General features: G+C 46.3%; 1 protein-coding gene across 2 annotated transcripts in view; it reads left to right on the top strand.

Annotated features, from left to right (window-relative positions):
- Positions 1 to 15,678, top strand: part of SCTR (secretin receptor) — an 81,213-nt gene that overhangs the window by 60,703 nt on the left and 4,832 nt on the right. For both annotated transcript variants that reach the window (XM_017500252.2, XM_037728400.1), the window contains exons 8-11: positions 6,053 to 6,113; positions 7,391 to 7,460; positions 10,974 to 11,065; positions 12,845 to 12,971. In XM_017500252.2, coding sequence (XP_017355741.1) covers positions 6,053 to 6,113; positions 7,391 to 7,460; positions 10,974 to 11,065; positions 12,845 to 12,971 — 350 coding nt within the window. The remainder of the gene's footprint in view (positions 1 to 6,052; positions 6,114 to 7,390; positions 7,461 to 10,973; positions 11,066 to 12,844; positions 12,972 to 15,678) is intronic.

Genomic DNA, 15,678 nt, shown 5'->3' with positions numbered 1-15,678 from the left:
GGAGTTTCTCCATGTTGGTCAGGCTGGTCTTGAACTTCTGAGCTCAGGTGATCTGCCTACCTCAGCCTACCAAAGTGCTGGGATTACAGGCGTGAACCACTGCACCCAGACCCTCAAATCTTTCATAAATATTTTAAAATACCATATAGATGGATAGATGTAATATAGATGTATTTAATCACATACCTATTGTTTGGAGACTTAGGTTGTCTCACTATTATAAATAGCACAGTGATGAATAACTTTATGGGCAGTGTTTTCTGTATGTGATACAGAATCCCAGGATATGGATTCCTGAGTGAAAAGGAGTGAGCACCTTTAAGGTTTTTAACACTTACCCAAAGCTTTGATGTTTTCAGAGCAGCTGAGGTGTGAGTCTGTGCCCAGAAAAGAGTGATAGCACAGGCTGCGTAGATGACCCAGGCTCCCACTCATCGAGTGAGAGTGAGCGGCTGTTGCCGGTGGTTCCGTGTCAGCATGGGTGAGGGTCTGCCAAACCCAGCTTGCCGCACTTCCCGCCCAGAGACTCCGAGGCAGTGGGTCTAGGGTGGGGCCCGAGACTCTGCATTTCTGTCACATTCCTAGGTGATGCTCGTGCTGCGGGTCCAGGGACCACACAGAGCTACCGATTTAAACCATTACAGTTTTTTCAAATTTTCCCACCAACTTGCCACTAAGGATGGAAAATAATGAACTAGTGCCTCAAGAATTGAGGTGACTTTTTTTTTTTCCCCCCCAAGAGAGGGTCTCTGTCACCCAGGCTGGAGTGCAGCCGTGCACTCTGTAGCCTCAACCTCCTGGGCTCAAATGATCCTTCTGCCTCAGCCTCCTAAATGGCTGTGCACCACCATATCTAGCTAATTTATTTTCTTTTACTTATTTATTTATTTATATTTTTTGTAGAGACAATGTCTCACTATGTTTCCCAGGCTAGTCTTGAACTCCTGGCCTTAAGTGATCCTCCCTCCTCAGCCCCCCAAAGTGCTGGGATTATAGGCATGAGCTATCACACCCAGCCCAAGATATATTTTTAGTTGTTATTTTTATCAAAGTCATTCATGTACTTGGTTTAAACAATTAAACAAAAGACCACAAGTTTTATAATAAACAAAAGCTGTCTCCCACCTTCACTTCTTATTCCTGAGCTCAGGCCCCAGAGTTAATGCCCTTTCACTTTCTTAACTTGTTCCTCCTAAGATTTACTCTTGTGTTTCTAAGCAATACACTACTATGTCCTGATTTGTCTGTTTGAAGCATTAGTTATTGACTCCTTTTGATGGAAAATAAGAATATAAAATTCTTTTTTTTTTTTTTTTTCTGAGACAGGATCTCACTCTCTTGCCCAGGCTGGAGTGCAGTGATGCAATCATAGCTCACTGCAACCTCTAGCTCCTGGGCTCAAGCGATCCTTCTGCCTCAGCCTCCCAAGTAGCTAGGACTACAGGTGCATGCCACCACATCTGGCTGATTTTTTATATTTATTGTAGAGAGAGGGTCTTGCCATGTTTCCCAGGTTGGTCTTGAACTCCTGGGCTCAAGTGATCCTCCTGCATCAGCCTCCCAAAGTGCTGGGATTATAGCCACGAGGCATCGCGCCCAACCAAGAATATAAAATTCTTAGTCCTCTACCTCCATTCTGCCATTATAGTTTCTCATCATTTTTGGTTAAATCAGATTCAGTGTATACATTATTATATCTATGTAAATAGTGTTTTATACTGAGACAAGTGGTGTACAATAGTTTTTCTTTTCTTTTCTTTTTTTTTTTTTTGAGACAGAGTCTTGCTCTGTCACCAGGCGCCAGGCTGGAGTACAGTGGCACAATCTCAGCTCACTGCAATCTCTGCCTCCTGGGTTCAAGCAATTCTCCTGCCTCAACCTCCCTAGTAGCTGGGACTACAGGTGCATGCCACCACACTCAGCTAATTTTTGTATTTTTTAGTAGAGATGGGGTTTCACCATGTTGGCCAGGTTGGTCTTGATCTCTTGACCTCGTGATCCACCCGCCTTGGCCTCCCAAAGTGCTGGGATTACAGGCGTGAGCCACCACACCCAGCCAACAGTTTTACTTTCAATCTTATTTAACTTTTTATTTTCCTGGAATCATTTCTCATTTGCTTTTTTTTTTTTTTTTATTTTTTTTTTTTTTTTTTTTTTTTTTTTTTTTTTTTTTTTTTTTTTTCATATATTGCTAGCATCAATTCTCTCAAATTCTCTGGAAAACTTTCCAATGCTGTTTATTTTCCAAATCATCAAATGCAATATAAAATCTATCAGTTCCTATTTGTTTGTTTGTTTTCTGCTATATTAGTTCCTAAGGCTACCTTAACAAATTTGCCACAAACTTGGTGGCTCAAAACAACAAAAGTTTACTCCCTCACAGTTCTGGAGGCCAGAAGTCTGAAATCAAAGGGTCGGCACGGTTGGTTTCTTCTGGAGGCCCTGATGGAGGATCAGTCCCATATCTCTTTCCCTAGCTTCTGGTGGTGACTGGCAATGCTTGGCATTCCTTGGCTTGTGGTTGCATCCGTTCCATTCCTGCATATGTCTTTACGTGGACTTCTTCCTCTGTGTATTCTCTGTCTATGTATCTCTCATGGCCTTCTTATAAGGATGCCAGTCATATTGGAGTAGGAGCCCACCCTATTCCATTATGACTTTATCTTAACCAATTATATCTGCAAAGACCCTATTTCCAAGTAAGGTTACATTGTGAGGTTCTGGGTTGACATGAATTTTGGGGGGACACTATTCAACCTGGTATACTTGCCAGTGTTTTTTCTAGAGCTTTCTGCCTTCCTGCTTGACTTGAGCTGGTTGTTCTCCAGCTCACTCAGCTCCCTTAGCTTTCACCTTCTTCCACAAATCCTGTTTCCTTTCTTTCTCGTCTCCCTGTCTTTGGTTTACCCTCTAGTTGTGTGGGAGCACATCCTCCAGTATCTGTGTAACCAAGACCACCTGAAAGGAACATATTTTTGTATTGCATGTCTGAAGATACCTTTGTTCAACTTTCACACCAAATTAATTGCTTTGCTGGACATAAAACATGTTGAAGGCCAGGCACGGTGGTTCACACCTGTAATCCCAGCACCTTGGGAGGCTGAGGAGGGCAGATCACTTGAGGTCGGGAGTTCGAGACCAACTTGGCAAACATGGTGAATCCCTGTCTCTACTAATTAGCTGGGCGTGGTGGCACGTGACTGTAATCCCAGCTACTGGAGAGGCTGAGGCAGGAGAATCACTTGAACCCGGGAGGTGGAGGTTGCAGTGAGCTGAGATGGTGCCACTGCACTCCAGCCTGGGCGACAGAGTGAGACTTTGTCTCAAAAAACAAAAAACAAAAACAAACAAGTTGAAAATTCATTTTCCCCAGAATTTTGAGTGTCATGTGTTTTGGCATCCGTGTTATGGGAAGTGCCATGCCAGTTTGCTTCCACTTTTTCCCTCCTCTCCACATAAGCTGCAGGATCTTCTCTCTGTGTTCTGAAACGTCACAGGAGATGAAGGTCTTTTTTCATCCTTTTCCCTGGCATCCTGGTGTCCCTTTCATCTGAAAATTCATGTCTTTTATTTCTGGAAAATGTTCTTATGTTATCTACTTAATTGTTTCTTTCCTTCTGTTTTCTATCCTCTCTTTTCTGAAACTCCCTCTAGTCTAGTGATGTACATCTTGGAATAACCTCTAATGTTCTAATTTCTTTTTCCTACTTTTCATTCTACTGTTTTTTATTCTGCTTTCTGAGAGATTCCTAATCTTTATCTTCCAGTCCATCTATTGCATTTTTAAGTTTGGTTATCCTATGTGCAGTTCCTAAGCCCCCTTTCTTGTTCTCTGATCCTGTTTGTGTTTGTAGATGCGACCTTTTATCTCTCCGACAGCGTTCCTTAGAGTTGTTTTGTTCGAGTTCCTTCTGCTTCCTGTATGGTCTGTTTCCTCTGAGTTCCTTTTCTCTGATTGTTTTGGTCTTCGTCTTTTATGTAATAAGATGTTGGTGACCTTGGCTGTCTGCTCCTATTTAAGAATGAATCACTTCAGAGCCAGCTAAAGGCTGTCGGGGGTGTGGGGTTTGTCTCTCTAGGGACACTGGGCTGGAAGTGTTGGGGGGTCCCCCCCATGGCTATCTATAGGCCCTTTGTCTGGGACTGTTCAGTTCCTCTAGAGAATCCTTTAATCTCCAGCCTGCAGTGGCAAGGAGGCGGGCAGAGGGTAGAGGGCTGGGGTAGGGGTAGAAGCCTGTTCGTAGAGGCCTGAAAACTAAGTGGCCAGGGGCTGGGGCTTTTACCATTCAGCATGATCATGTCCGTTAAAAAACAGAATCTGATTTAAGTGTTTATGCTTAAAAATAAAAAAGAATCTGAGCCATACATCTAGCTTAAAATTTTCTAGTAGCCACAGTCCACACAGTAAAATGAAACAGGTGATATTTGTTTTAATAATCTATTCTGTTTAACCCAAGGTAACCATAATAGTATCATTTCAATGTATAATTAATATAAAATTTGGAAATGATAAATTTTACTTTTTTTTTTTTTTTGGAGGCAGATTTTCTCTCTTGTCACCCAGGCTGGAGTGCAGTGGTACAGTCTTGACTAGCTGCAACCTCTGCCTCCTGGGTTCAAGCGATTCTCCCACCTCAGCCTCCTGAGTAGCTGGGATTATAGGTGCCCGCCACCATGCCTGACTGATTTTTGTATTTTTAGTAGAGATCGGGTTTCACCATGTTGGCCAGGCTGGTCTCTTGAACTCCTGACCTCAGGTGATCCACCTGCCTCAGCCTCCCAAAGTGCTGGGATTACAGGTGTGAGCCACCACGCCCGGCCTCATATTTTACTTTCTTTTATTTGCCTTCAAAATCTAGTATCTGTCTTGCACTTAGTGCACAACTCAGTAGGGACCAGCCACATACCAGGTCCTCAGGAGCCACCTTGAGCGCTGGTATAGACCATCACTCCATTCCTGCTCGGCGGAGCACCCGTTCTAGCCCTCTGCTGGGCTGCAGCCCTGTTTTCCTTGGCTCAGTTTTCCCAGAGAAGAAACTCTGTCGGGGACATGCAGCTAACTATTTGGTCTCCTGAGGGTAGTGCTGGCTGCCTGGGGTGGTTATCTGTTTCTTATCCAGACTTCAAACCATTGTACGGCCCCAGCCCCACCCTGCCTCCTGCCTCCTGGGTACTGGGTGCCCTGGCCCTAGGGCCTCCTTGGGTATTTCCCCAGCGTCATTGCCCAGACAGCACTTCTGTTGCAGCTTCCTCTGCTCGGAACGTCAGCTGCCGCTCCTCTGCCAGCCGTCTGTGTTCCTAAGCGTGTGGCAGTCTCTCCTCCACTCTGCCCTTCCTTCTCAGTCTTTGTCCTTGCGGGCTTTTACCATTTCTATTTCTTTGTTATCATTTTAGAGGAGCTTCAGGGGAAGTAGGGTTAAATGTATGAGTTCAGTTTGCCATGTTTAACTAGAAGTCAGGAAATGTTGTTGCATTTTCTCTTCCAAATTGTTATGGACCTGATCTCATCTCTAGTCCAAAATATGCTTCTGTTTAAACATGACAGTGATGGCTTACCTTAGCCATTAGTTGTAATGGCCAAGCTTTTTACAAACCAATATTTGAATAAAATCAATGTTTCTTTCATGACCTGTGCCCACCCCTTCTCTGCCTCCTCCTCCCCACTGCAGAGGAGGGAGATGGCCAGGCAGATCACAGTATGAGATGGGGGTTCTACCAGCTCCCTCCATGGATCCACGAGCTTGCCCAGGAGTCCCAGCCCCTCTGTGCTCCACAGTGGTCCTCTAGAGTCCAGCCCTGGTTCCCCGGAGACCCCTAACATCAAGCGGCCTTTGGGATCCTTCTGATTCTGCCACAGTTCCCAGGCCATGCCTGGCACCCTTGAGGCGCAGGGCACCATGTTCACACAGGATGGCAGAGGGATCTCTGCAGACACCAAATCTTGGCACCTGCTCAGTAGCTGGGCTGGGGTAACTGCTTGTTCCTGTTCCCATATGTGTGCTGAAAATTGAGTCCTGTCTCCTCTGCATCTCCCTTTATTTTTAATCCTCAGGTTCTCCAGCCATTTTTGTTGCTTTGTGGGCTATCGCCAGACACTTTCTGGAAGACATTGGGTAAGCTGCTGGAAGGAGGATACCAAGAATGTAGCTGACATCGTCCAGGTGTTCAAACAGCACAGATACGTCTTTGGAGCTATCTAGGAAAGGCCTTTTTTTCAAAGTAGAGGCCATGATGAGTTCCTTAGAGTGATGCTCACTGCTTCCCAGGTGTGAGTTTCCAGGTGGGCCGAGCAGCCTTGGCCACCATCCTGGCCTTCCTGGTCTGCACCACCCTGGCCTTCCTATCTTCTTGCTTCCTGTCTGCTCTGTGTGTGGGTCAGATGCCAGACAAGAGCTACGCGACTCCAGGCAGGTGTCACTCCATGGAGGAAACTCAAGGAAGGGCCAGCCCAGCTTTCCCTTCCTCCTGGGATCTCCCTCGTGGATGCCTCTTTACCCCTGGGTGTTTAGGAGCCCTGCAGAGTCAGGCTCTAAAGAAGTCGGGCATTGAGGGTGGAGGTGAGCCCATGGGACTCACCTGGGAGTAGGTACCTGGGAAGCAAGCTTGAAAGAAGATCGGCTGAGGTCGCACAGTTGCACTCCAGCCTGGTGATGGAGCAAGACTCCGTCTCAAAAAAAAGAAAAGAAACTTGGGGAGAGGCGAGGCAGCAGGGCAGTGTGGGAGTTGATTTCTCAAGGGTATAATGACACAACCAGGCCAATAAGTGGATGAGGTCAAATGAGACATCCAAGTGTCTATAGTCCAAATTCAGCCCCAAATAATTGCTTCAAAATAATTTTTGTATTGGGTGAATTCACTTTTTAAAAAAGTCTGGATTTTTCAGCCCATCTAGAAAAAAAAAAAATGGAGAGGTCTTTTAAGATGCTCCATTTTTCCTTGTGGCAAAAATGAGCTGGAGCAGAGCTGCGGCTGTCTTGGACAGGGCACATGCTCCCCAGTTTGCCAAGTACCCTCCAGGCCTGATGTCCCCGCATCTTGAGGTTGCACATCAACCATCCACCGCTTCACTTGCTGTTGTCATCTTCCTGGCCTCTGTTGGTAGCTGAGTTTGCCACTGTGCTCGCTGGTGAATTCTGACAGTGAGCTAACTTTTGGGTCTGGGAGTCTCCTGGCTCTCAGGTTCTCGCAGGGAGACAGGTGGCCACTCCTTCAGCCCCAGCAGTGCTCCTGGGTGGCAGGAGGGGGTGGGTTCTAACGGTGCTGTGCACACAGCCCAGGGGCTCAGTGCCACAAACATGGGTCCTTCATACCAAGGGCCACCTCAGGGAACATGTCCTTGCTGGTCAGCCCAGCTCCCACTTGTAATCATGCCCAGCTGTCCCTCCCTTAGGTGCTGGGACATCAATGCCAACACATCCATCTGGTGGATCATTCGCGGGCCTGTGATCCTCTCCATCCTGGTGAGTGGCCCTCCTCTCCCGAGATGGGGATCAGTGGAAGAGACAGAAACAGTGACTAGCCCACAGGGGCAGAGGGCAGGGTTGGGGACAGGGCTCCCTGCAGGTACCAGGAGGGATAAGCCACGGTGCTTGTGAGATTAGCGAGCGTCACGGTGGTATGGAAGCTCTGCTGCCTACAAAATGAGTGGGAGTGGGGTGAGGGGTGGGCTGGAGGCAAGAGCCTGCAAACCTTGTTCTTTCCCACGAGCAGCAGCTCAAATGTGGTGAGCAGAGCTCCTTGTTTTATACTGACTGGCTCCCACTGGCTTGCAATTCCACCTTCACCTATGGGCCTTGAGCATTTTTCTAGGGAGTTGCTTGTTAACCTGGGATGAGTCCCTAAGCTGAGATCACTGACGAGGGAGTGCAGATCAGGCAAGCTCAGTGAGGCCATGGTCGTGGGACTTTGCAGTGCTGCGAGTGGGTTCAGGCCTGCAGGGGGGGCCCCAGGGAAGAGATGCTGGCTATCTTGGACAGGAGCTTGCGGGTGTCAACCCTGGTGGCCCTTTCGAATCACCTGGGAGCTTTTTAAAAATACTGACAGCTAGCGATTCCATTCCTTTTTCTGGCAAGAGGCCGGCATACTGGTACCCAGGCGATTCTTCTCTGTGCCAGGACAGAGTCCTGTAGCCCTGCCCATGGGTATGGGTCAGAATAGGGGGACAGAGGAGGGAAGACACATAGGGACACATGGGAATAGTTTCATGGATGGAAGCAGTTCCGTGGCTGAAACTAATGTCCACACAGACAGCCCAGGAATGCCCAAGGCTGCAGAACCAGTTGAAAGAGAGTGCCCTGCACAGGCTTGCTAGGGTGGGACTGGGGGAGAGGGCACAGGACAGGGCCCCTTTTCTTCCGGTAGCTGCCTGCATGGCATCTTGGGATTGGTTGAGAGAAGGGGACCATTCCAAGACAACCTTATTTTATTCTTTTTAAATTATATAATCTGAGCAAAAAATGCAAAATACAAAATGTTTGTTTTTGTTTTACTCTTTGGGACAGGGTCTCACTCTTGTCACCCAGGCTGGAGTGCAGTGACGCAATCATGACTCACTCCAACCTCCATCTCTTGGGTTCAGGTGACCCTCCCACATCAACACTTGAGTAGCTGGGACTACAGGCTCCCGCCACCACAACCAGCTAATTTTTTGTAGAAATGAGGTTTCACTGTGTTGCCCAGGCTGGCCTTGAACGCCTGGACTCACGTGATCTGCCCGTCTCAGCCTCCCAAAGTGCTGGGATTGCAGGCGTGAACCACTATGCCTGGCACAAAATGTCTTTTTTAAAAAGGAAAAATAAAATCACTCCTGATTCTCCCAGCTATACATATATGTTATGAGCATGTGTTATCCTTCCTGTCTTTTTCTTCTGTCTTTTTCTTTGAGCAGACACACTTTTCTTTTTCAAATTCCTTAATATAGTCTTGTGTCCTAATTCGTTTTTTTTTTTTTTTTTTTTCTTTCTAGCAATAGATGGGCACTTTTCTGTTTCATGTGGAATCCCTTGACAAACTGATTTGCTATGGCTTCATAATATTCATGCCGGAGGCTGTTTCCTCATTTAGTTAAGCCAGCCCTGCTGTTATTCTGGGACTTGGGCAGCCTGGCCCAGGACAACCCCCGATTAAGAACGGCCAGTTCCAGTGTCCAGGGCTGGTTTCAGAGGACTGTGGTCTACCCAGCGATTGAGGATGTTGGATGAGCACTCTTGATGCAAAACATCTCCCTACCAACCTAGCACAGGGCCTGGAATAACACTATTTAAAAATAGACTCATTCTTGGGATCTTAAAGATTTCTTTCTTTTTCTTTCCTTCCTTCTTTTTCTTTCTTTTTTCCTCTTTCTTTATTTTGCCTTTCTTTCTTTCTCTCTCTCTCTCTTTCGTCTTTCTGTCTTTATCTCTATTTCTCTTTGTCTTTCTCTTTCTTTCTTTCTCTCTTTCTCTCTCTCTCTCTCTCTCTCTCTCTCTCTCTCTCTCTCTCTCTTTCTTTCTTTCTTTTCCTTTCTTTCTGCCTTCAGGTGCTCCCTATTAAGTTAAATACAACTCAAAGTCAAACAAAATTAAACTAAGTAGCCTTAATGAGTTGACAGCATGCATAGCCAGCTTACAAAAAGATGCCTAAACAAGGCACAGAGAAACAGGGTTCTCCAAAACGCAGTGCTGGGCCAGGAGTCCTAGACAGCCACTAATCCTGTGTCTTTTGGCAAGCATTCTCAGGCCCCCAGCCACTCATGTGAACAGTGCAGGTGTGAGGCTGGGTGATACCACTGATCCCTGCTTCTATAAAATGGCTGGAGCAGGTGGGTGAGGGAGGGAGAGAAGCTACCATGTGGGCAGCTTCGTAATGTTGTTGGCACTGGGCACTGGGGTAGGGGAGGGGACACCAAAATGAATAAAAAGGCTGCATTCCCGTCCTTCAAGAAGTTACGGTTGAACTCGCAGAGAAGTAGTCACACACGTTTGACGGACACATGCATTTGACCTTCTACGATATTTTATCTCCCAATTGTAGTTTGCAAGAAAAAAAAAAGATATTTTAAGTGCTCTTACACAGTAATATTATCCCTAAATACAGTGAATCAGAAAAAGGAAGTAATCAGGGTGGCTTCCTGGAGCTGGCGATTGAGCTGCAAAGTGGTCCTCACACCAGTAGCTTCAGCATCACCTGGGAGCTTGTTAAAAATAATAATTCTTGGACCCCATGCCAGACTTACTGAACCATAACCTGTGGAGGTAGAGCCCATCAATGGGTACCCTAAACTTTGAGAACAACTGCTGTAAAGCCAGTCAGCTTTGGCATCATATTACCTGGGAGCTTGTTAGAAATGCAGAATCTGAGGTCCACCTCAACCCTGCTTTTTTTTTTTTTTTTTTTTTTTCCTGAGACAGAGTTTCAATCTTGTTGCCCAGGCTGGAGTGCAATGTTGTGATCTCAGCTCACCGCAACCTCTGCTTCCCAGGTTCAAGTGATTCTCCTGCCTCAGCCTCCTGAGTAGCTGGGATTACAGCCATGCGCCACCACGCCCGGCTAATTTTGTATTTTTAGTAGAAATAGGATTTCTTCATGTTGGTCAGGCTGGTCTGGAACTCCAGGCCTCAGGTGATCTGCCCGCCTCGACCTCCCAAAGTGCTGGGATTACAGGCGCGAGCCACCCCCGGCCCAGACCTGCATTTTAACAATATCCCCAGGGGCTTCCAATGCTCTGCAAGGGTGAGTGATCTGCCCTGCAACTGAACAGGCCTTATCGCTCCTGCAGTGCCGGGATAGGAGGGAATGCTGTCTCTAGCCATGGACTCTGTCTAGACAGTCTGTTTTGGGGGTGGGGAGGTGTCGTTGGTGGGCAGCAGTGGTGAGCTATCCTGCTTGTGGTGTCTGCAATGTCTTCTCTGACCTCAGGTCCAGGGGACAGGGCCAGGAGAGGTAGCTGGAAAAGCAAGATACCTTTAGCCCCACCTCTGCCTTGTGTTTTGCAGATTAATTTCCTCCTTTTCATAAATATTCTAAGAATCCTGATGAGAAAACTTAGAACCCAAGAAACAAGAGGAAATGAAGCCAACCATTATAAGTAAGTAAAGGGCAAAGACTGAGGCATAGTCAGTCAGCACGCTTTTACTGAGCACCTACTGTTTACTCAACTGGTGCTAGCTATTGGAGATGGAGGAAAAGTTGTAGATCTAGTCCTGAGAAGTTTACCAGGTACATGGCGGCGGTTGGGGGGAATGGTCTGATGGTAGAGCCTCAGACACTGTATGGGATGGAAACATGAAGACATCTCAGGCAGGAAGCCCTAGGTAGAGAGATCTCATCCTGGGGGCAAGGCTAGGGAGTCTCTGCATGGGCTTCAAAGACAAATTCAGACAAATGTGTTTATGTACAGTATGTGTATTTTTCCGAGGAGGATGACCTTAGTTTTCATCAGATTTTTAGGGAGGTATGTGATCCAAAAATACTTAAGACCTTTCAAATTGAAAGAGAAATACATTAGTTTTCTAGGGCTTCCATAACAAAATATCGCAGGCTAGGTGGCTTAAACAGCAGACATTTATTTTCTCAGAGTTTTGGAGGCTGAAAGTCCAAGGTCAAGGTGTCCACAGGTTTGGTTTCTTCTGAAGCCTCTCTCTTTGGCCTTCTCACTGTGTCCTCGCACGGCCTTTGGTCTGTGTGGGGGCATCCCTGGTGTCCCTCTGTGTGTCCATATTTCCTCTTTTTGTAAGGACACTGGTTGATTGATTCGGCTCCACTCTACCCTCACTTTAACTTAGCCTCCTCTTTCAAGACCTTTCTCCAAATGCTGTCACATTCTGAGAACTGGGGGCGAGGGCTTCAGTGTAAAAATTTGACATGGGTGTGGACATAATTCATTCCATAACTGTTATTAAAGACAAATTAGTGGCCAGGCGCAGTGGCTCATGCCTATAATCCCAGCACTTTGGGAGGCCAAGGCGGGCGCATCACTTGGGGTCAGGAGTTCGAGACCAGCCTGGTCAACATGGTGAAACCCCATCTCTACTAAAAATACAAAAATCAGCCAGGTGTGGTGGCACGCGCCTGTAATCCCAGCTACTCAGGAGGTTGAGACAGGAGAATCGCTTGAACCAGGGAGGTGGAGGTTGCAGTGAGCAGAGATCGTGCCACTGTACTCCAGCTTGCATGACAGAGCAAGACTCTGTCTCAAAAAGAAGTAAACGAAACAAAAAAGACAAACAAGACCAAGACTGCCTCCATGCTGCTTTGTGTTTTGAGAATCTGACAGTGGCTTGGATTACTTGGTGTCAGATTCCTGGGGACCTGGGATAAAGTTGCCAGGTAAAATACAGAATGTCAAGTTACATTTGAATTTTGGATAAACAACAAATCGTTTTTCAGTATTTATGCCCCCAAAGGATAGAAATTCAAATTTAACTGGGGATTCTGTATTTTTATTTGCTAAGTTTGGCAACCTTAATCCAGGAAGAAAATACAAGAATTTCTCCTTATAGATATTTACTGTCTAGCAAATGAGAAAGCTGCTTTGTTTATATGATGTTAGGCATAGAGTAGCAATGATATAGGCATGCAATTTATAAATAAAGTTAATGGTGATTTTTTTTTCTTTTTACTGATAGAGGTGCATGATCACAAAATTTGGGGCTTCGCCATGAGTCAACAAGAGTTGTATCTGAGTGATTGACCTGTGGGTCTTGGAAATTTTCAATAGAAAAAAAATGACAACAAAAATGTTTTAGCACTGCTGGGCAGCCTCAGCAGTGAGTCCTGAGGTGGGGAGTGGCATAGCTGTGTGCCGGCCGGAGGAGGAAGGGCGCGGGGAGGCAGAGTGGAGGCTGCAGCGTCTCTGTGTCCCCAGGCGCCTGGCCAGGTCCACACTCCTGCTGATCCCCCTCTTTGGCATCCACTACATCGTCTTCGCCTTCTCCCCGGAGGACGCCATGGAGATCCAGCTGTTTTTTGAATTGGCCCTTGGCTCATTCCAGGTAAGCTTCCAGGACTGGGGCTGCAAGCTGAAAAGAGGAGTTCTCTCTGTCCTTAGGGAGAAGTGGAGGCTGTAGAGACAGCAAGCCAGATGCCTTATCTGGCAGAGACCCAGGGGAAGCCCGGATGGGACCTGACAGTGCTACGGGCCCGTGAGTGGGACGCCTGGTCCGCACCAGTCAAATAGGGGTGAGAGAGAAAATTAACAGACGGAGAGACTGACTTCAGGGAAAATAAAAAGGAAAAGTAGCCCCAGTACACTCTATTGTACAACTCTCAATAGCATGCACATAATCAAAATAACTAAGTGCGGATGGCTGAGTCAGCAAACACTGGGGCAGAAGATGAGCCTTGTGGAAGGGTGGAGCGCATGTTTGGAAGAGAACACTGGCCTCATCTTCATACTGGGAAGTTCATAGAAAATGCCCTAGACTGAAAAATCCTCAATTAGCGACATCAGCATATTTTTTAGAAGCAGTTAAGAGAGTTTCAAGGAGTAGTCACAGCTGAGGAACAGGAAGTGAGGGTGGGGTGTCAGGAGGCTGCTGGTTCTGTAACAGGAATTGTTTGCTTCTTTGAAACCATGTGTATTTGCAAATTATTAAAACTAAAAACTGACTTTACAAAATAAAGTGAGGTAGAAAATCACTTACCTACAAATTCAACAAGATGTTGTGAAGTTAAAAACAACAATAGCAAAAGTGTTTGAGCAGAGGGAGCGTGAACGTGAATCCCAAACTTCACAATGCCATTTATTTACTCAGCGATTTCCTTGCAAAAATAATGCAATGTCGCTTTTGGGAAAAACATACAAAGGACAAAAAAATAAGCAGATGAAGGATCAGTAAAAAAAGAATATACAACTGGTTGGGTTGCTACACAGAAACAAATATGATAAAGTTCCAAACGGGAGGGAGAGATGGGTCATAAGCGTGGTAGGCAGGGAGCTTCCCAGTAGCCAAAGCAAAGACAAAACAATCGTTTCAAAGCTTTGCTTATCCATAAGATGAAATCAAACGAATGGCCAGGAGAAGCCAGTGATTATGGACTCTAGGGCCTGAGACAAAATTCTCCCAGTGGGTTTTTTTTTTAATTGTACTTTAAGTTCTGGGGTACATGTGCAGATCTTGCAGGGTTGTTGCATAGGTACACACATGCCACGATGGTTTGCTGTCTTCATCCCCCCATCACCTACATCAGCCATTTCTCCCAATGTTATCCCTCCCCAACCTCCCCACCCCCAGCTGTCTCTCCCCTAGTCCCCCACCCCACAACAGATCCCAGTGTGTAACATTCCCCTCCCTGTGCCCATGTGTTCCCATTGTTCAACACCTGCCTATGAGTGAGAACATGCAGTATTTGGTTTTCTGTTATTGTGTCAGTTTGCTGAGAATGATGGTTTCCAGATTCATCCAGGTTCCTACAAAGGACACAGACTCATCCCTTTTTTATGGCTGCATAGTATTCTGTGGTGTATATGTGCCACATTTTCCCTGTCCAGTCTAGCATTGATGGCATTTGGGTTGGTTCCAGGCATTTGCTATTGTAAGCAGTGCCGCAATGAACCTACTTGTGCATGTGTCTTTATAATAGAATGATTTATAATCCCTTGGGTATATACCCAGTAGTGAGATTGCTGGGTAAAATGGAATTTCTATTTCTAGATCCTTGAAGAATGGCCACACTGTCTTCCACAATGGTTGAGCTAATTTATACTCCCACCAACAGGGTAAAAGTGTTCCTATTTTTTTTTAAAGGACTTAGTCCACAGTAGGGCCTTCACTGGGGTGGCCTCCGCCTGCGAGCAGGGGCTCAAACCCTCCCCTCATCCCCAGAGCTCTGTTCAGGGTAGGGTCTTCCTGTTACTTGCAGGTTCTGGGGAGGATGCATCACTGAGTGGAGTCAGGCCTTGCCCCACCCACACCTTCAGGCCACACCCTCCTTTAAGCTGGCCCTCTGCCCAATGGCCCCTGTCAGTGCCTCAGACCTCCCGAGAACCCAGCCTCTGGCTTAATCCAGGCTTCTTTTCCTTTTCGCCTGGGGGGCCAGGCAGCTAGCTTACACCACTGCTCTTGTAACAGCCAGGGAGGCTGGGCACACGATGCCCATTTAGCAGGTAGAGGATTTGAGGACCAGTTGGGTGGAAGGACTTAACCTGGCTCAGAAAAGGTACCACGCTGAGACCTTGGACCCGGGTCTGCCTGGCCATGGATGGGGACTTCCTGTCCCTCAGAGCTGGGGCTAGTGGTTGGGGCTGTGGACCACTTCTCTGGGAAAATGTCCTGTCAAGAGAAAACCAAAAGCACTTTCCTAATGTTCTCATAGGAATGCTCATGAAGAAAAAGGATCTTTAAAAGTTGTGTACAAAAAAAAAAGAAAAAAAAAGTTGTGTACGAATATATATATGCATATATTCTTATATATGCACACACATATAAAATATATATGTTCATATACATATATGAAAATGTCTTTCATATACAAAAGTGAAGAGGAGAGTGAACTCCATTACCCATCCTCAGCTTCAGCAGTATCCACTCAGGGCCTCTCTTGTTTCATCTCTGTCCCTACTTACCACCCCATCTTTTTAAGTAAATTCAAGACATCATGTTGTTTGAGCTGCAAACACTTTAGTATGTATTTCTAAAAGGCAGGGGCTTAAAGAACACACACGACTAATAACACAATCACTGTCACGCACCCTTTTTT

This window comes from Cebus imitator, unplaced genomic scaffold (assembly GCF_001604975.1).
Source record: "Cebus imitator isolate Cc_AM_T3 unplaced genomic scaffold, Cebus_imitator-1.0 Scaffold264, whole genome shotgun sequence".
In the NCBI taxonomy this organism is placed as follows: Eukaryota; Metazoa; Chordata; class Mammalia; order Primates; family Cebidae; genus Cebus; species Cebus imitator.
The sequence above is the reverse complement of the archived record's forward strand: the minus strand, read 5'-3'. Positions and strand labels throughout refer to the sequence as shown.